General features: G+C 40.1%; 2 protein-coding genes across 6 annotated transcripts in view; one reads left to right on the top strand and one right to left on the bottom strand.

Moving 5' to 3' along the window:
• Positions 1-16,419, bottom strand: part of LOC136858385 (E3 ubiquitin-protein ligase Arkadia) — a 321,712-nt gene extending 305,293 nt beyond the window's left edge. For 3 of the 5 annotated variants that reach the window (XM_067137889.2, XM_067137892.2, XM_067137888.2), the window contains exons 1-2: positions 16,240-16,419; positions 16,013-16,103 (exon numbers count right to left, since the gene is read on the bottom strand). The gene's annotated coding sequence lies outside the window, so the exon portion shown is untranslated. Of the gene's footprint in view, positions 1-15,834; positions 15,912-16,012; positions 16,104-16,228 lie in introns of those variants that run through there. The other 2 variants (XM_067137890.2, XM_067137893.2) reach the window with 2 other exon arrangements.
• Positions 16,044-22,135, top strand: part of Alg13 (Alg13 UDP-N-acetylglucosaminyltransferase subunit) — a 74,612-nt gene continuing 68,520 nt past the window's right edge. Inside the window, exon 1 of the mRNA XM_067137894.2 lies at positions 16,044-16,165. Coding sequence (XP_066993995.1) covers positions 16,079-16,165 — 87 coding nt within the window. The 5' untranslated portion in view covers positions 16,044-16,078. The remainder of the gene's footprint in view (positions 16,166-22,135) is intronic.

Genomic DNA, 22,135 nt, shown 5'->3' on the forward strand with positions numbered 1-22,135 from the left:
CACCTTTGCTGTTCGTAGTTTACATGGATCATCTGCTGAAAGGTATAAAATGGCAGGGAGGGATTCAGTTAGGTGGAAATGTAGTAAGCAGTTTGGCCTATGCTGACGACTTTGTCTTAATGGCAGATTGTGCCGAAAGCCTGCAGTCTAATATCTTGGAACTTGAAAATAGGTGCAATGAGTATGGTATGAAAATTAGCCTCTCGAAGACTAAATTGATGTCAGTAGGTAAGAAATTCAACAGAATTGAATGTCAGATTGGTGATAAAGCTAGAACAGGTCGATAATTTCAAGTATTTAGGTTGTGTGTTCTCCCAGGATGGTAATATAGTAAGTGAGATTGAATCAAGGTGTAGTAAAGCTAATGCAGTGAGCTCGCAGTTGCGATCAGCAGTATTCTGTAAGAAGGAAGTCAGCTCCCGGACGAAACTATCTTTACATCGGTCTGTTTTCAGACCAACTTTACTTTATGGGCGCGAAAGCTGGGTGGACTCAGGATATCTTATTCATAAGTTACAAGTAACAGACATGAAAGTAGCAAGAATGATTGTTGGTACAAACAGGTGGGAACAATGGCAGGAGGGTACTCGGAATGAGGAGATAAAGGCTAATTTAGGAATGAACTCGATGGATGAAGCTGTACGCATAAACCGGCTTCGGTGGTGGGGTCATGTGAGGCGAATGGAAGAGGATAGGTTACCTAGGAGAATAATGGACTCTGCTATGGAGGGTAAGAGAAGTAGAGGGAGACCAAGACGACGATGGTTAGACTCGGTTTCTAATGATTTGAAGATAAGAGGTATAGAACTAAATGAGGTCACAACACTAGTTGCGAATCGAAGATTGTGGCGTTTAGTAAATTCACAGAGGCTTGCAGACTGAACGCTGAAAGGCATAACAGTCTATAATGATAATGTATGTATGTATGTATGTATGTATGGAAAAACTGCTGGAATAGATGCAATTTCAGTGGAGATGATAACGGCAGCTGGAGCTGTACACCTGCAGTGGATATATCGAGTTCTCAGGATTGTCTGGAAGAATAAAGAGGTCCCTGGGAATTGACAAAGAATAATCATCCCAATTTTCAAGAAAGGCAACAAGAAAGTACTGAAGAACTACAGGGGAATTACTCTGATATTCCATGTTGCAAAGATAATGGAGGGAATACTGGAAAGTAGAATAAGGTTGAGGGTCAAAAATCAGATACACGAAAATCAGTTTGCTTTCAGAAGTGGAAGGTCAACAATAAAACCATTTTCATTATGAGACAACTAACGGAAAAGCAATGGGGGTATGGGAATGATATGGTGATGACATTCATTGACACTGAAAGGCATATGACAGTGTCCCCAGGACTAAAGTTCGAGACAATCTGGTGCAAAAAGGAATTGGACAGGGAATAAAAATGATCACGGCATTGTACAAGGAATGTTGTAGTTGCATGCAAACACAAGTTGGCAGGACAAGTTGGTTCAAAATCACTAGTGGGCTGAGACAGGAAAGTGTTCTACTGCCAATCCTGTTTACAATAGTAGGTTAATGGATGACATCTTGAGAGCAGCAAAAGCAGCATATGAAGGAAGAGAAATGAACATGTTGTTATTTACAGATTATATTGTGATTTGGGGAGAAGAGGGCATGAATGTTCAAGAACAATTGGATGTGGTGAATGGGAAGATTGAAGAATGTAGTTTGAAAATAAGTGTAGAAAAGAGTAAAACTCTTGTTATGACTAGAGGGGAGAAAGAAGGGAAAGGTCAGATTAGACTTGCAGACAAGCCCCTGGAAGTAGTGAAGACGTTCAAATATCTGGGGAGTGAATTAATGGAGAATGCTTGACTAGATGCTGAAATTAGTAAGAGGATTCAAGCTGGAAGCTGTTTCTATCATAGTGTAAGAAACATGTTACGGGACAAAGATGTGCCAATGGAAGCAAAGGAGACTATGTATAAGATGTATTAGGTACCCATAACAACTTACGGAGCAGAAACTTGAACAATGACAAAGAAGAATGAGAGTTTAATACAGGCAGCCGAAATGAAGTTCTTGAGGAGTATGGTACAGAAAAGTAGATGAGACAAAATAAGGAATGAGAAAATCCGGGAAGAAATTGGAGTGGAAAAAATGATAGAACAGAAAAGAGCTGACTAAGATGGTTTGGGCACATAAAACAAATGAGTGATGAAAGAATGCCAAAAAAAAAAGAGAGATGGAAATGCACATGCAAGGAAGGAGAGTCAATACTGTTTGAAGTTTAAAGATATTAAACGTTCAATCAATCAATACTGATCTCAATTAAGCGCAGTTGCCTAGGTGGCAGATTCTGTATCTGTTGGGCAGCTTCCCTATCTTCAGATGACCACGACTAAGATGGAAGGACACAATCCAACGCAGTATTCGAGAAAGAAACCTGGACTGGGACGCAGTGTTGGAGGAGCAGTGGTGGAAAGACCGAAGAAAGTGAAGGAACCATATTTGCCCCTACCTGGCTACAGGTGGATAATGGGAAATGATGACGATGATGATGATGATGGATTCCATACAGCATTGCCAGCTTCATCCATTTCCATCTTTCACGCAAATTCTTTCCAACATTTCTTTTTTCCTTCCCTTACCAATTTCTTACATACTTCCTTTTGATTTCCTCTTTTTTATCTCTTATTCCATTCTTCTTGCCATCCTAAACTTACTGTATTTTAATGTGTTACTCTGATGAATGATGAAATTACTTACTTTTTTAATTTTTTGTGAAAAACATGATTTTTGTATCTTTTTACTTGTTAGTTTCTCACGACACAGTCGATATGTCTGCCTGCTGTCAGATGACTGCATTACTCTACTCATCCAATGTTAATAAAAGTTCAGGAAAAAATGGTAGTTATTCTTCAATTTTAAAGGAGGGGGGGTGAGGATTTTTTTTTTTTTTGCTTTACGTCGCGCCGACGCAGATAGGTCTTATGGCGACGATGGGACAGGGAAGGGCTGGGAGTGGGAAGGAAGCGGCCGTGGCCTTAATTGAGGTACAGCCTGGTGTGAAAATGGGAAACCACGGAAAACCATTTTCAGGGCTGCCGACAGTGGGGTTCGAACCTACTATCTCCCGAATACTGGATACTGGCCGTACTTAAGCGACTGCAGCTATCGAGCTCAGTGGATTTTCTTTTAATGTCCCATGAACTATTTATTACGGTTTTAGAGATGCTGAGGTGCCAAAATGCTGTCCTCCATGTGTTTTACAAGTCAGTAAATCTACAGACACAAGGATGAACTTTTTGAGTCCCTTCATATACTATCGACCTGAGCTGGGATCAAACTCACCAACTGAACTCAGAAGACCAGCACTCCGAGCTACTCAGCCTAGCAAAGGTATAAACATAAAGGTTAATATGCTCAAAAGGTGCAAGGCATCAATCACAGAAAGAATAAGGTGCTAGTCACTGAAGGCAAAAGATGAGAACTGCATCATCAAACACACCTAATACATCATGATCTGAAGGTAATAGTTGATCATGGAATGTTAGACAAGAAAACTAATGGGAGAAGCCTGGCAAACGTGAAAGCAATGTCACTCAGATGGAGGTTTCATACATTGAAACTCATGTTGCACTTCCCTACAAGTCAAAATATGGTTGAGATGTACCTAAGTTTTTCTATACAGTTATTACAATTTTGTAAAGAACAATAATGGTCATTATTCTTGCACGTTCAAGTATTCATTTAGGTTCCTTGGCATATTTGGAAAAAATATCTTAAAAGATTGTTGCAACAGTTTAACGTTTGCATAATAGATGCAAATACATAGACTGGATGGAGTTTGAGACATTGGTAGGCAGCATTCTGGACACAGCATACAAAACTTGGACTTTCCAATTTTCAAACTTAGGAAGAAAATCTTACAAATGGAAGGATTCCAAGGGAGGAAGGAAAAGAAAACAGGCACAAAGTGGACTGAAGACAGGAAAAAGAAGCACAGTGAAACAATGAAAAAATACTGGAAGAAAAGGAAAGAACTAAGGAGGAAGAACTGAAATTGTAACGTGGTCCTTAGAAGGCCGTAACGCAAGAAGGAAGAAAGAAAGAAGAAGAAGAATTGTTAACATTAGACTTGTAATGGAGGACAGGAATGAAGATAGGTCTCCTTCAATCAATGTACAGGATGCTATGGTAGGCAGGCAAGAAGGACGGGAAGGAATGTGAGAAGTTGTGGAAGACAGGTGGGCTTATTTACAGGGTAGGAAAATGAGGGCTAAGGGTTTTCCTCAGAGAGTGGACCCAGGACAGGTATCTGTGAGGAATTGGTATGAGTCACTGCAGGTAGATCAGCACAGGGAAGATGGAAATCAGGGAAGTATTAAAGAAGAGGGGCAGGGCAAGAGGAAAGGGAACGGTAGGAAAGGGAAGCGTAGAGAAGAGAATAGGAAGAGGGTGGTGGAACAGGGTAGTGAGAGGGAGAGAAGGGAGTAGGAAGTAGGTTCTACAGGCATCAGAGAAGAGAGACCAGGAGAGGTGCAGATCAAATTAGGAGGGTGGGGTTGAGACTCTGGTCATGGGTGACTCAATTGTTAGACATGTGGGGAAAGTGAGCCAGGACAGAGTGTTATCCAGGAATTAGGTTAAGGCAGATGTTGAGGAAGACAGAAGGGAAGGAGAAGGGTAAGGAGGGGGCGGTTATTTTCCATGTTGGTACCGGTAATGTAAGGCACAAAGGAATAGGTACTCACATATCTGGGGATGTGTGGGATCTGGTTAAGGGAGCATGGAAGAAGTTTCTCTATAGAGATCTTCTACTTCTATCAGCACCATGTCTAGAATATTTTTCCCTGTAGATGGTTCCATCACTTTTTGATTCAGCTGTCTTTCCTGTATTAACTTGTTTACCACTTGATGGCCATGCTTCCTGTCATTTGCCTTACTTTCCCGATTAACATCTGGCAAATTCAGATCACCTGCAACAATAACGTTCCTTTCTGTGTCGTTCCCCGCATAGCTGATTATCTTATCAAATAATTCTTGTTTCATAATTAAAAATAAAAGTTATAGAAAGGAATGTCATAAAAGTAGGACTATTAGGCAATACCATACGGCTGATAACAGACATGGGAAATTTTTAAAAAGCCATTATGGTCATTGGAAAATGTGGTACATAAAAATGTAAACAGCCTATGGGATGAGTTAAAAAGCAATTGTTGAGGAGTGTGAAAACAGGTATGTACCTTTTAAAGTGGTCAAGAATGGTAAGGACCCATTACATAACACCAAAATGAGATTAAAAGGAAGGTGTAGATTAGAAAGCAATAGCATTAGGAATGGTTGCAAACTGAGGAGAGGTTGAAGGAGCTTACTAAGAAATTGAATTCACTCAAAAGTCTGTGACAGATAACATGATAAACATAACTGGCAACCATTTGAGTTTTATGGAGCAATGAAAGGATAAAGCAGAAACCAGTTCCAGGAAGGACTTTTCTGGGATTAGGCCTAATAAACAAGGGGATGGTGGTGATATGTGTTTTAAGAGGAAGTACAACTAGGTAATCATCCTCTCTGAACAAATTAGTGGAAAAGAAACGTAAAATAAAAGAAAATTATTTATTCAATGACAGAATTTGAAAGAACAGTACAAAATAAAACAAAAAATTATTGAATTAGGTCGGAAAATTACTAATGAATCAAAAGGGAAAGTGTGTTCCCTGAGTAACAGTACACTTGTAAATTACATACCCTTGATTAATCCACTGTCGCATATAAAGCAGATGACAAGATCAACAGTAGTCGCGTCATCAGCTAGTATGCGTTCGAGGGTTTCCTACAGGCCAAGGCTCCGTCTTAGGCCAGAGAGATCGGCGCACTCTGTGAAGATGTGGGCCACGGTGAAGTCGGCACCGCAAGAACACACTGAGGAGCCTTGCATCTTTAGGAGATAAGAGTACGTAGATCGTCCATGACCTATCCTCAGCCTACATCATACTACAGCCTCTCTCCGTGAAGGCCAGAAAGAGGACCGCCACACGGTAGCCGTCTTCTTAATTGCTCTCAGCTTGCTGGGAGTTTGGATAGTTAACCACTCTGATTACCAGGACGCAAAGATGGTTAAACGTAGCTAAGAACAAACATCTTGTACACTAATAGGTCTTGGAGGTAAAAGTACTGCTTCCTTTGCATCTTCATCCGCAAGTTTGTTTCCTGCAATCCCAAAGTGGCTTGGAAGCCACGCGAAAGTGATTCTGGTGCCAGCATCACTTAACTTGCGAGAAACAGGTTTCAACAGACCGAAGAGAGCTTAACGAGTCGGTGCACATTGGAAAGTGGTTTCTTTCGTCACCCAATATAAACTGCAGAGCTTCTAAGATGGCGTAAAGCTCCGCAGTTTACACGCTACATACACTAGGAAGCGAGATCTTCGTGCTCATATCATCGGTGACGAAAGTGCAACCAACGTTTTCTCCGATTTTAGAACCATCTGTGAAGATATGTCTCAAGGCTGGATACTGGTGAAAGAAGTCCTGGAAACACCTCCGATAAACGGAGGAATCCGTGTTCACCTTGGGTCCACGGAGTAGATCTAGATATATTTCTGGTTCGGAACTAACCATCGAGATACCTCGCTAAAAGTTTGTTCAAGACAACCATAGATATCTATATTTAAATCACAACACAAGCTAATAATTCGAAATCCGACGGGCCTTGTGGCATTCAGCCAGTCTTGGAACCTCTGGTGGTATTGGGTACTAAAGATGCATTGCTGGCTTGGATGTAGTGGCATTTCACGAATTTTGGCAGCATACGCGAGGAGTAACTGCTGCCTCCTTATCCGTAAAGATGGAACTCCCGCTTCAATGAGTAGGCTGGGAATAGGGCTAGTACAGAAAGCTCCTGTGGCCAGCCTAACTCCACTATGGTGAATACTGTCTACAAGGCTCAAGCGTAAATTTTGATGCTGAGCCATAAACGGCACTACCATAGTCCATTCGGGAGAGGACCCTTGCCATGTAAAAATGTATCAACACCGCAAGGTCAGCCCCCCATGAAGTGCCACTGAGAAACTTAAGCATGTTTAGTCTCTTCATGCAGGCAACCTTCAACTGACAGATGTGGGGGCTGTATATGTGACGACTTACAGAAGGCAGAAGTATTCAGTCAGCAATATATACAATAATGGTAGCTGAATTTAAGGATAATGTCCTGATAGAGGAGGCAACTAATACTGGCGAATTACTGAAATTTACCTATAGGCCTAATAAAAAAGACATTTACAAAAGATACAAAGACTGAAAGCCAGAAAAGCAGCGAGGACTGATAAGATTTCTGGCGATATATTAACGGCTATGGGTTGGGATATAGTGCCATATTTGAAATACTTATTTGATTACCGTTTCCAAGAAGAAGCTACACCAAATGAATGGAGAGATGCAACAGTAGCCCCAGTGTACAAGGGAAAGGGTTATGAAACTTACTATGGATAATTACAGGTCAGTCAGCTAAATGTGTTGTTTGTAAGCTCTGGGAAAGCATTCTTTCTGATTATATTAGACACGTTTGCAAAATTACTAACTGGTTTAATAGAAGGCAGTTTGGGTTTAGGAAAGGTTATTCCAGTGGGGGTCAACTTGTAGGATTCCAGCAAGTTATACTGCAAATATTTTAGATTCAGAAGGTCAAATGGTCTTTATTTTTACTGACCTATCCATGGCTTTCGATAGGGTAGATCATGGGAGATTACTGACGACAACGAGGGCTACTAGACTAGACAAAAGAGTGATTGAATGGGTGGCTAAATTTTTAGTAAATAGAACTCAGAGAATCACAGTAGGTGCAGTCCCTCAGGGCAGTATTATTGGATCTTTATGCTTTCTTGTATACATATATAAATGATATGAGTAAAGAACTGGAATCCCAGATAAGGCTACTTCCAGGTGATGCTTCACTGTGTAGAATAGTAAATGAGTTACAGGATTGTGAGCGACTGCAGAGGAACCTAGAAAATGTTGTGAGATAGACAGCGGACAATGGTATGATGGTAAACGGGATAAGATACCTAGGTGTTAATATAAGGAATGACCTTCACTGGGGCAATCATAATAACAAGGTTGTTAGGAAAGGTTACATATCTCATCACATGGTTATGAGGCTATTTAGGGGTTGTAGGAAGGATGTAAAGGAGAAGGCATATCCAGTCCCTCGTAAGATCCCAATGAGAATACGGTCCATTGTATGGGACCCACCCACACCAGGACTAATTGATATGAGAATTAGAAAAGATCCATAGGAAAGCAGCATTATTTGTTCTGGGTGACTTCCTACAAAGGAGCAGTGTTATGAAAATGTTGCAATTTTGGGGTAGGAAGACGTGGGAGTAAGGAGACGTGGTATGTTCCAAGCTGTCAGTGGAGAGATAGCATGGAATGACAGAGACGAATAAGCTCAAGCGGAGCTTTTAAAAATAGGAAAAATATTAATATGAAGTTAAACCTGGAATTCAAGAGGACAAATTGGGGCAAATACTCATTTATAGGGTGAGGAGTAAGCAACTGGAATAACTTATCGAGGGAAATGTACGATAAATTTCAGAGTTCTTTGAAAACTTTTAAGAAAAGGCTATGTAATTCACTGATAATCTAAGGAATCTACCACCTAGGTGACTCCTGCTAAATGCAGATCAATCAATGATTGATTACTTCAAAAAACTTAAAACGGCATGCAGAGCTTCTTTAGTATTGCAGGTATCTTGGAAATTACAAAGTAGGCTATAACGGGTATCAATCTTACCAGGAAAATATCATAGTTTCAAACTGCATGATATTTTAGTAAGTGGAAGCAGTGAAAAATCCTGGCATCATTCAAACACTTATAGTGTTCATATTAGTAATTAAAGGGGAAAAAATATAAGTTTAAAAAATTAAAGAACATGTAGGAGAATACTCATATTTTCAACAAGTTTTTAACCAAGCAATTTGGCCATGCAGTTTGGGTCGCGCTGCAGCGATCTTTCATTTGGGAGATGGTGGGTTCAAATCCCACTCTCAGCAGCCCTGAAGATGGTTTTCCATAGTTTCCCATTTTCACACTAGGCTGTACCTCAAAGCCACAGCCACTACTTTCCCAATCCTATCACTTTCCCATCATTCCATTGCAAAAAACCTTTGATGTGTTAGTGCAACATTAAACTGATATCAAAATAATAAATGAAAATTTTTTTAATGCGGAACTACAATTTTGTCCACTTTACTGTGGAGCTGGTTTGGCAATGCTATCTTTACGATCAATATCTTCACTTTTGATTCAGAATGACTTTCTGTGCTGAAATGCTCTACTATGCCACAAGGAATATAAAAACAGGAATTCAAAGCAAAAATCAACAAGTTTGAATGCCATCAAGTAAAAGTGACAACCACAAAGTAACTAGGGCCTACACAATTCTTATAAAATATATTTATACAAAACAAAAAACAAAAAGAATATGACACACAAAAAGATAAAATTAGACAATGAAACAGACTGTTCCTTTAGGATTATGAAGAGCTTCCAAAAGTTTCTATTTTACTGAGCTTACTGTCAGCAGTTAAACACTTATCAAAACAAAACTGTGATATGACATCCAAACAGCTAAGTCTGTAACACTCTTCTATTTTCTCCCTTTGGTACATATTGTATTTAACATTTATTATCTATCATTAAATTGGTTTGGAAGCAAGGGTTGGAGACCACGGGGCCCTTAGCTAAGTCCTGGCATTGCTTACACTTACTTGTGCCAGGCTCCTCACTTTCATCTATCCTATCCGACCTCCCTTGGTCAACATCTGTTCTTTTCCGACCCCAATGGTATTAGGTATGAAGGGCTAGGGAGTCTTTCATTATCGTGCTGTTCGTGGTCCTTGTCTTTCTTTGTCCCATAACTTCATTTTTCCAATGTCGGATCCCTTCCATTTTTTTTTCCCTCTGAATAATGTTTATAGGGGATGGTTGCCTAGTAGTACTTCCTCTTCAAACAATAACCACCACCACCATCAAATAAAGATGATATTCACAATCCAACATGATTTACGTATACAGTGCTCTACAGCAACAGCTAAGGTTCTATCAAACGCCTGTGTGACAGAAGGAAAATATATGAAATACAGCAGCAGCAAACTGTTAGTTTTTAATTTTGACAATTCTTTAATCATTCTGAACTGAGGATCGCCTATATTTGTCTCAATGTACATTCCCTCAGAACATGCAAGATCTTTAATGGGATGACATTCTTGGAAATCAAATCCTTATAATAAAACTTTGACTTTAACCAGCTTACATTCCTGGGTGAAGAAAAGTGAATATTTGTAAATGAAAACAAGACTGTTCAAACGGTATTCAGGAAAGGTGGAAGTATATCCGAAAATGACAAACTTTTCTATCGATCAAACAAACTAAAAATAGTAAACTCCTTCAGATACCTGGGTATCTCTCTACAACCAACCAGTTCACCATTCCGAATTCACATAAGAGAAAGAGCAGCTACAGCCATCACAGGGATATATGATATAAAGGATCCGACTAAGATAGCCCTTCAAACTGCCATGACACTTTCCTATCAATCATTCAATCACTACTGATCTGCATTTAGAGCAGTCGCCGAGGTGGCAGATTCCCTATCTGTTGCTTTCCTAGCCTTTTCTTAAATGATTGCAAAGAAATTGGAAATTTATTGAACATTTCCCTTGATAAGTTATTCCAATCCCTAACTCCCCTTCCTATAAACGAATATTTGCCCCAATTTGTCCTCTTGAATTCCAACTTTATCTTCATATTGTGATCTCTCCTACTTTTAAAGACACCACTCAAATTTATTCGTTTACTGATGTCCTCCCACGCCATCACTCCACTGAGAGCTCGGAACATACCACTTAATTTACAATAACAAAGTTTTATTATGATCCACCTGTTCAATAACAAAGTTTTATTATTATTTTATGCTAGTGGTTTTATGTCGCACCAACACAGATAGGTCTTATGGCGACGATGGAATAGGAAAGGCCTATGAGTTGGAAGGAAGCAGCCGTGGCCTTAATTCAGGTACAGCCCCAGCATTTGCTTGGTGTGAAAATCGGAAACCATGGAAAAAACATCTTCAGGGCTGCCGACGGTGGGATTCGAACCCACTACCTCCCAGACGCTAGCTCACAGCCGCACACCTCTAACCGCATGACCAACTCGCCCGGTAAAGTTTTCTTATGATCCACCTGTTCAAGTATTGAACTTTAATGCATTGAACAGGCGGATCATAAGAAAACTTTGTTACTGTAAATCAACAGACTTCATACATACATTACATACATTATCATTATAGACTGTTATGCCTTTCAGCGTTCAGTCCGCAAGCCTCTGAGAATTTACTAAACGTCGCCACAATCCTCAATTTGCAACTAGTGTTGTGGCCTCATTTAGTTCTATACCTCTTATTTTTAAATCGTTAGAAACCGAGTCTAACCATCGTCGTCTTGGTCTCCCTCTACTTCTCTTACCCTCCATAACAGAGTCCATTATTCTCCTAGGTAACCTATCATCCTCCATTCGCCTCACATGACCCCACCACCGAAGCCGGTTTATGCGTACAGCTTCATCCATCGAGTTCATTCCTAAATTAGCCTTTACCTCCTCATTCCGAGTACCATTCTGCCATTGTTCCCACCTGTTTGTACCAGCAATCATTCTTGCTACTTTCATGTCTGTTACTTCTAACTTATGAATAAGATATCCTGAGTCCACCCAGCTTTCGCTCCCGTAAAGCAAAGTTGGTCTGAAAACAGACCGATGTAAAGATAGTTTCGTCTGGGAGCTGACTTCCTTCTTACAGAATACTGCTGATCGCAACTGCGAGCTCACTGCATTAGCTTTACTACACCTTGATTCAATCTCACTTACTATATTACCATCCTGGGAGAACACACAACCTAAATACTTGAAAATATCTACCTGTTCTAGATTTGTATCACCAATCTGACATTCAATTCTGTTGAATTTCTTACCTACTGACATCAATTTAGTCTTCCAGAGGCTAATTTTCATACCATACTCATTGCACCTATTTTCAAGTTCCAAGATATTAGACTGCAGGCTTTCGGCACAGTCTGCCATTAAGACCAAGTCGTCAGCATAGACCAAACTGCTTACTACATTTCCACCTAACTGAATCCCTCCCTGCCATTTTATACCTTTCAGCAGATGATCCATGTAAACTACGAACAGCAAAGGTGAAAGATTGCAGCCTTGTCTAACCCCTGTAAGTACCCTGAACCAAGAACTCATTCTACCATCAATTCTCACTGAAGCCCAATTGTCAACATAAATGCCTTGGATTGATTTTAATAATCTACCTTTAATTCCATAGTCCCCCAGTATGGCGAACATCTTTTCCCTCGGTACCCTGTCATATGCTTTCTCTAGATCTACGAAACATAAACACAACTGCCTATTCCTCTCGTACCATTTTTCAATTACCTGGCACATACTGAAAATCTGATCCTGACAGCCTCTCTGTGGTCTGAAACCACACTGGTTTTCATCCAACTTCCTCTCAACCACTGATTGCACCCTCCCTTCCAAGATGCCAGTGAATACTTTGCCTGGTATACTAATCAATGAGATACCTCGATAGTTGTTGCAATCCTTCCTGTTCCCTTGCTTATAGATAGGTGCAATTACTGCTTTTGTCCAATCTGAAGGTACCTTACCAACACTCCACGCTAATTTTAATACTCTATGAAGCCATTTCATCCCAGCCTTCCCACTATACTTAACCATTTCAGGTCTAATTTCATCTATTCCTGCTGCCTTATGACAATGGAGTTTATTTACTATCCTTTCCACTTCCTCAAGCATAATTTCACCAACGTCATTTTCCTCCTCCCCATGAGCTTGGCTGTTTGCAACACCACCAGGATGATTTCCTTGTTTGGAGCCATTTCTGATAAGCCTTCTTTTTACGTTTACAGGCTGCTCTCACTTCATCATTCCACCAAGATGTTCGCCTTTTCCCATCTTTACACACAGTTGTTCCTAGGCATTCCCTTGCTGTTTCTACTACAGCATCCCTGTATGCCACCCATTCACTTTCTATATCCTAAACCTGCTTACTGTCTACTGTTCGAAACTTCTCACTAATCATATCCATGTACTTCTGTCTAATTACCTCGTCCTGGAGATTTTCTACCCTTATTCGTTTGCAGACAGATTTCACTTTCTCTACCCTAGGCCTAGAGATACTAAGTTCACTACAGATCAGATAGCGGTCTGTATCATCGAAAAATCCGCGAAAAACTCGTACATTCCTAACAGATTTCCTGAATTCAAAGTCTGTTAGATATAGTCTATTATGGATCTGGTACCCCTAGCCTCCCATGTATAGCGGTGAATAGCCTTATGCTTGAAGAATGTATTCGTAACAGCTAAACCCATACTAGCACAGAAGTCCAGCAAACGCTTCCCATTCCCATTAGCTTCCATATCTTCCCCACATTTACCAATCACCCTTTCGTATCCTTCAGTTCTATTCCCAACTCTCACATTGAAATCGCCCATCAGCACTATTCTATCCTTGCTGTTGACCCTGACCACGATGTCACTCAATGCTTCATAAAACTTGTCAACTTCATCCTCATCTGCACCCTCACATGGTGAATACACGGACACAATTCTTGTCCTAATTCCTCCCACTGACAAATCTACCCACATCATTCGCTCATTTACGTGCCTAACAGAAACTATGTTGCGTGCAATGGTATTCCTGATAAAGAGCCCTACCCCAGACTCTGCCCTTCCCTTTCTAACACCTGTCAAGTACACTTTATAATCTCCTATCTCTTCCTCATTATCTCCCCTTACCCGAATATCACTTACTCCTAGCACATCCAGATGCATCCTCTTTGCTGACTCAGCCAGTTCTACCTTCTTTCTTCCATAAGCCCCATTAATATTGATAGCTCCCCATCGAATTCCATTTCGTTCACCAAGTTGTTTCCAAGGAGTCCCTCGCCTGTCAAATGGGAGTGGGACTCCATTACTCCCATAGGTCCGATGGATTAAAACATGAGATTAATCACTTGCAACATACCACTTAGTCGAGCAGCTCGTCTCCTTTTCCCCACATCTTCCCAGCCCAACCTTTGCAACATTTCTGTAACGCTACTTTTTTGTCGGAAATCACCCAGAACAAATAGAGCTGCTTTTCTATGGATTTTTTCCAGTTCCTGAATCAAGTAATCCTGGTGAGGGTCCCATACACTGGAACCATACTCTAGTTGGGGTTTCACCAGAGACAAATATGCTCTCTCTTTTACATCCTTACTACAACCCCTAAATACCCTCATAGCCATGTGCAGAGATCTGCACCCTTTATTTACAATCATATTTATGTGATTACCCCAATGAAGATCTTTCCTTATATTAATACCTAGGTATTTACAATGATAACCAAACGGAACTTTCACCCCATCAACGCAGTAATTAAAACTGAGAGGGCTTTTCCTATTTGTGAAACTCACAGCCTGACTTCTATCCCCATTTATCATCATACCATTGCCTACTGTCCATCTCACAACATTATCGAGGTCATTTTGCAGTTGTTCACAATCTTGTAACTTATTTAGGCCCTATTACTCTGTACAGTATAACATCATCTGCAAAAAGCCTTATCTCCGATTCCACTTCTTTACACATATCATTGATATATAAAAGAAAACATAAAGGTCCAATAATACTGCCTTGAGGAATTCCCCTCTTGTCTTAATTATTACAGGGACAGATAAAAGCTTCACCTACTCTAATTCTCTAAGTTCTATTTTCTAGAAACAGAGCCACCCATTCAGTCACTCTTTTGTCAAATCCAATTGCACTCATTTTTGCCAGTAGTCTCCCATGATCTATCCTATACCTATCCTATATCATATATTCTATATGAAGATATTGCCAGTGCAGGCATATGGCATCAGTGTCCTATCTTTTCACTATTGAAAGTGTTAAAGCAAGATTTCTCAAAAGGGTCTTGGGTGACTCAAAGACAACCCTATCAAGACTGACTTATGAGCTGACAAACGAATGTTTCCTTATCTGAGACAAAGACTACACCTGCCATCTACTCCTCAGGAGGTTACCCTACTAAAGAGTAGAATCCAAAGGAGCAAGGAAAAATTAAATTTGGTTGGATTTCTACAGCACAGATGCAATGACTGATCGTAACTAAATGGAAGCAAACAAAGACTTTCGCAGTGCTGTGACCAGATTGGCTGTTCATGGATTTCACCACGCCTTATGTACGCGACAAGGTTACAATGACCCAACAACGCAATGTGTATGCAAGCTATGCCAGAGGATATGTGAACGTTAGGAATACAATAAAGAACAGTAGTATAATTCATATTATGTTACCGGTACATAACTATATGCACGTTTGTGCGCATTTCATATTAGTATTAATAAAACTTCCCATTTACTTCCCAGATAGGTCTAACTTCAGTATCATGACATGGCAAACACCACCATACTCAGTCTATTGAATGTTACGATTCTGCAACAAGTGTAACAGGATGTAGGGAAAGCTAGAAAGTGATTATGAATAACTGCTCAAGTACTCAACACAAAAAAAAAGATCACGTTAGCGTTCAACACAGTTCTGCGTGTTTACCAAAACGCGACCACTATCCTGAACTAGTTAATCCCAAATGTGGACCTCTACTTAACCCTGCCTTTAAAGTTAAAGGTACAAAAAATAGACTTATTGGCATCTGCTCGGCAATCCTGAACACTGTACTAATCGAGAGTAGGTATGAAACGGAAAAAAAAAAAGGAAAAAAAAATACTTACATTTTTTCCTTGGAAGGAAAAACGTCACTGTCAATTTGTTTTCAGAATACTTTACTCCCCCGATTAACACATCTAGATAGAAGATATACTTCATACTTCTTTTGCATCACAGTTTCCACAAAGGTCACAAGTCATCGCTAAAATACACGTATTTTACAGAGCTTAAATGCTTACTCACCGAGCAGAACTGACAATTCAATATCATTTCCCGAAAACCACAAGCCTTTGCGATGTACATCCCAAGATGGCGCCAGGGCAAATCCTCGCAACTGTTGGAACAACCAAATTTGACCTATTTATAACAACTATTTGCACACCTGAAGTTTTACGAGTAAGTTAAACATGTTGATTTTCCACTCTAATGCAACAGATTCACTGGATGTAGCATATTTACTTCAAACATACACTGCATGGTTGATTCATCAACTTAGTTTGTAAGTCATCACAAAACTTCTACTCGTAGTATTACTTTCCACCATCGTAAGATAAGATATCTATAATAAACAAAAACTTATTCTCCCTAGGAAAGCAGACATATTCCGTATTTATTTTTGTGTGATATAATTGGAGACAACACTTCTAACGTTAAGGCAGTGCTAAAACATCTGATAACAAAAACAAGAGAATACGTAGCAAAACAATCGAATTTGCAAACATCGCCCATTTAGATATCATACCTGCACAGGGTATCTCGTGAATTGTTCGACCAGAATCGTACATCGATTCGTATGTCGTAATTTCGCGGCATTTTTGAAGAGAAGTAATAAGTACCGTAAGAAATTAATCCAGTGCGTTCTATGAACATGTTCTGAGTCAAGCTGATTTCTTTTGTTTCTAACAGCGCCGTATTAATAATTCTTACGCAGACGATTTTTCTTGTTTTTAATAATTATATTTATTATTATTATTAGAAAAGCGCACCACTGTGCATTATAGTACGCGAACCTTTTCTTGAGCCCTGAGCTCCATAGTGCTGAATGGGAACTTGGGCTCAAGAAAAGGTTCGCGTACTATACATAAATTATTGACCATTTTTGTCTTTGCCGTAATCACATAGAGATTTGTCATTGTTTTTACATTTTGTGTCACAGGACTGATCACACAACGAGCACTCACAGTTTTCATTTGGGTCGTGATAAGACATATTTTTACATATTTTATGATTGTACCCGTGCACTGCCAGTTTTATCAACACATGTCTTAGCTTCTGGTAGGCGTTCATCCAATTTCGATCCAACACGGCATCTGTGCTGTCGAACTCTAGCGGAATTTCTTCTCTCTTCGTCCGTCTCTCCGCTAGGTGTGCTTCTACATTCTTTGTGGATGGTAATGGTAGTTTTATCCTCAGTTCTTCAGTAAGGAAGGGTTCCCGTGCTAGTTCGTATGTTAGGAGGGAACGCGTGTATTTTGACATGTCAATTATGGTTTTTAGGAATTTTGCTTTAACTCCTTCAATGGTGGCCAAGTCTTTCTTTGTTAGTCTTTCCCATATCAGATGGATTCCATAGGTGAGTATTGGTATGATCTTTGTGTCGAATAGGCGCATACCTGTTTCTAAGCATAACTGCTGTAAATTGTTGATGTCGTGCATGGCTTTCATGGCTGCAACTGCTTTGTCTTTTATGTGTAGTCTGAACGTCCCAGTAGTCTGTAAGGTTTTTCCCAGGTATTTGAATGAATTTACTATTTCCACTTTGCCGTCTTCACATTCTACGTTGTAGTTTGCTGCATTTCGTCCACCTTTCTGAAAAACCATCTGTTGAGATTTGTCCAGTTTATTTTCAGACTGTTATTTCCTGCCCATTCAGCCAGCGCTGAGAAGACGTGTTGGAGCTCTTCCTTCTTTGTTGACCCCAGGACCATGTCATCTGCATATATGTCGATCTCTGCATCCTTCGCTCTTTTCTTGATTGCTGTTGTTACATCCGCGGTGACAATATTGAATCGCCTTGCAGCACTCCATTAGTTTGGGTGATTTCCTTTGTTTTGCAGGTCGCATCGTCTATAGTGATCTGGTTGTATGCCAGAATATTTCGTATTATAACTGTAAGGGGGTTTTGATTTCCAATCATAATATGGAGTTTTGACATTAGATTTTTTTCCTGACTATTATGTCGAAGGCTTTTACTATAGTCTATGAAGACTGCATAAAAATTTCCTTTGTGAAGCCGCTGTGCTTCTTCTATGTCATTGAGTAGGTTTTTGAATTGCATGCAAGGTTCCTCTTCTGAATCCAAATTGCTCCTCTGGCATTTTGGAGTCTACTTCTTCAACTATCCTGTTGGTTAGAATTCTTGTTAACAGCTTGAAGATATTGCTTTCCAGAGCGATTCCTCTGTATGAGTTTGGGTCGATGGTTTCACCTTTCCCTTTATAGAGGGTTATAATTGTTGATTTTCTCTATTCATCGGGAATATTTCCTTATTCTAGGCATTTATTAAACAGTTTGGACCATACTTCTGCTAGTTACTGCGCGGATTCTTTTAGGTGTTCATTATAAAACCCATCCAATCCAGCGGCTTTTTTGCATTTTCAAGCTTTGAGAGTGTCTAACACCTCTGTTTTAGTGATGGGAAATATTGCTTCAAGCTGGTTGCTGTAATCAATTTAATACGCCTCTTGTTTCGGTGCATTAAGAATATGAGTGAAGTGCGTTTCCCAAGTTCCTATCTCTACGTTGCTAGGTCTTGATGATCTTCTGGATCTGATGGCTATATATGGGTCCTTTATTGCTTCTTCAGCGTTTATTTTCACCTTATTTCTCATGTATTGAGTGCGTTTTTGTTTTAGTAGGTTCTTGTAATATCTCCGTTTTTCGCCGTATACTCGTAGGTCTTCTGGTTTTGACGTCACCTTGGCTTTATGCAGTGCATTTAATTTGATTTGTCTTTCTGCGTAGCACTCCTTGTGGAAACACGGTTGAGCTTTCCTTATGTTCGGTTTGTGGGTTATGCTTGCGTTTAGCATATTGTTGATTGTTGTTAGGGCTGTGTTTAAATCACTTTCCTTGATTGCCTTTTCTGCTTCAATGTAACAAAGGCTTTTCAGTCTGTCAAACACACAGCAAATACAATGTAAATTAAAACACTATAAACATATCTGTAAAACACACACTAACACACTAACAAATTTTCTGCTTCAGTTACTTTTCCTAATTCTCTCTCTAGTGCTGCCAAATTTATCTTTCTGGATACGGTAGTTTTTACGTTTGTTGTTACAAATTTCTTTGGAATCTTGAGTGAGATTTTGGTCTGTATGGGGATGTGTTTTCTCAGTGGAGTTATTGGTGAAGTCCACAACCCCTTTTGTTATAGATTTTGTATATTGTCTCCCTTATGCGATACCAGGTCGATTGTGCTACTGTCATTGTGGGAAAAATGAGTTTTACGTTTTGGGTCGTTCGTTAATTTGAAATTTTCTTCATCAAGGAATGTGAGGACAGCTTTACATTTCAAGTCGGGTTTGTCTAGTCTGCAGGTCATATCTCCTGCTAGTATAATGTATTCTTCTGTGTTTGGAATTTTCCTGAAGGAAAGCGTTAGGAGCTCCATTATTTCCTCTATGTCGGTGTTCGGGCTTATGCCTATTACCGTGAACTGGATTGTTTTTGCAATTATTAGATTTCTTCTATATGTAGGGTTTCCACAGGTTCTATCCATGGTTTGTAGAAGATAGATACACCTGATGGCCTTCCTTCTGTTGGTTTCCTTGCTAGAGAATGGATAGAGTAGAATTCTTGTATGTCGATATGTTTCGTGAGGAATGTTTCTGTGAGAACTAATACGTCTGATGTTTGTATAGTGTTTTCTGGGGCTAGTTTTAACAGTCCGTTTAGCCCCTCTACATTCCAAAGGAGTATGCTTATGGAATTATTCGAGAGATACGCCTTCGCTCCTCCTGGAGAAACGAAATCGGCGCACAATTACTCTTCTTGGCCAGGGTTAGATGTCATTTCTAGACATTCGAATGGGATTCCAACTTTATAGGCTTTGTTTTCTCCTCTTGTTATGATCTCTTCACAACTGATATTTTCTCGGATTCCTTTCTTCCTTAGATAGTTTGTCACCGTCTCTGAAGTCGTTCCTTAGTTCAACTTCCCAATAAATAGCCAGGTTGTAGGTCGCCTACTACTGTTCCAGTGCCAATTAATGTTTTGGGTGCTGGTCGGCGTTGCCGAGTGTGTTGTGATTGTGGCTGCTGTTTCTTATTTATTTCTTCTTCCGTATCCGCTCTTATATTTCAGATTGCTTAAAGTGTTCATTAGAAATCCTCCAGTGAGATGACCATACGGATGAAACGTTTATTGCAGCAAGTAGCCATATAAAACATAGTAGCTGTGTACAAAGCTGTGAGAATGTCGGTTATTCAGTGCACAGTTGAGTTGGTGATAGCTGTATTAGAATTTTCTTGCAGACATTAGCATGGTATCAGATACACTGAATATTGTACAGTTTACACTCGCAATCTTCACTTGGACAGTGAAATTTTTGTGATGGACATGCCTTATGATGGAAACCATCAGCGTGTCGCTGTTGATAGTTTGCTTCTCTCCATTTATCATCTGTCGTCAAAGCATATGTTGAGTAGAAAGCACTCTACACGGCGTTCCTTTCGTCATGTAGCACTTTATCTGTCTTCTCAAATGCCTTTGTAGTTTGGGAGAGGTATCTGCAATATCGTATCTTCTATGAAGATGCATTCTTTTATCAGAATATGTCAGTCTTGACAAAGCTGTTTTCCCTATTTCCAGCACTCTCTTCATGAATCGAGCCTTGATTTTTCTGTATTGTCATTTGGTCACCGAATGTAAGAATAAAAGTACTCCCTCCCAAAAATACTCCATGGCACTACAGACCTTGAAGGGCCTTGGCCTACCAAGCGTCCGCTGCTTATCACGAAGGCCTGCAGATTACGAAGTGTCGTGTGGTCAGCACGATGAATCCTCTCGGCCGTTAGTCTTGTCTTTCTAGACCGGGCACGCTATATCACCGTCAGATAGCTCCTCAATTCTAATCACATAGGCTGAGTGGATCTCGAACCAGCCCTCAGGTCCAGGTAAAAATCCCTGACCTGGCCGGGAATCGAACCCGGGGCCTCCAGTTAATAGGCAGAAACGCTATCCCTGTATCACGGGGCCGGCAAGAGTATTATTGCAGTTGGGAAAAGGGTCATTCCCGTTTTGATCGGGAGCAGTTGGAGATGCTTGATGTTACATGTTGCCTTTATTGCTGCAGCTGTTTTATCTTCCTCGTGTATTTTGAGCTATGTTAGTGTTGTTTGGAGGGTGATTCCTAGATATCTGAATTTTGGAACAACTTCAGTTGGTTCATGAGTTACCCCTCTCCTTTTCTAAATGTCATAAGTTTATGTTTTGAACATGTTTTTGGGCCGGGTGTCTATTTAGAATAATCGCGTACAGTTTTGCGACACCATGGTAACAATTGCAGCCAGTGTACGTCATCTATGTATGCTACAGTAAGAGAGGAAAGAAACATAATGCATGCTTCTATGCTTCTACCTATAGCGGGTCAACTTGATTAGTGTTTTACTTGTAGGCCAATATTTTGTCTCTCTTCATATCTCGAATGTCTCTGACTGCTTGCCAGCAAGGAAGTAACGTATTGCCATTTTCCTCACCATTCCTGTAAACTCGTGGGGTTTCCTTGGATAGAAAGCAAGAGAGGCCTCAATCGGCCATTCTGCGGGATATTGGCCGAATACCTTTGGAGGTTACAATCGTCCTCGAATAGCACGGAGGGGCATTGTTAATATTTGAACAGTACCGTGGAGTGTAGCCCATTATTTCACACCTTAAGGTGTTTTCTGGCATTTGTTATAATTTTTACTGTATTTCAATTCTACTTCTGTTTTCCGTTTTAATTTCTTGCCCCTGCCTTGCCTCCTTAGGCTTGAGTAATAACACCATAACTCATCTTCGTATCTGTTTACCTAAGAAAAATTCCAAGTTCTTCAAACGTATAAATTTCGGCCCCAACCTTCGTTTTGGGATAATTAATGGTTAAACGGTAAGTTGTATCACGAAACAGATAGCACAATCGGCGATCAATTTGGAGAGATCTAGAATTTTCGTCCTGCGACTTATTATCGTGTCTTGATTGTTGATACGTTACATAGCGTTGCATTTCTAGATTATAACCAAATCTCTGCAGCTCGATTGTGACTGGCATTAGGGAAGGGGCTGTCTTTAGTAAACTCTCCATCTCTACTGTGAATGGCAGTTGCCAAGTGAGCCTGCCGTTATAGTTCAAACTCCGGAACTCGATTGTGATTGGCAGTAGGA

The sequence above is a fragment of the Anabrus simplex genome, chromosome 1 (genome assembly GCF_040414725.1).
Source record: "Anabrus simplex isolate iqAnaSimp1 chromosome 1, ASM4041472v1, whole genome shotgun sequence".
Taxonomy (NCBI): domain Eukaryota; kingdom Metazoa; phylum Arthropoda; class Insecta; order Orthoptera; family Tettigoniidae; genus Anabrus; species Anabrus simplex.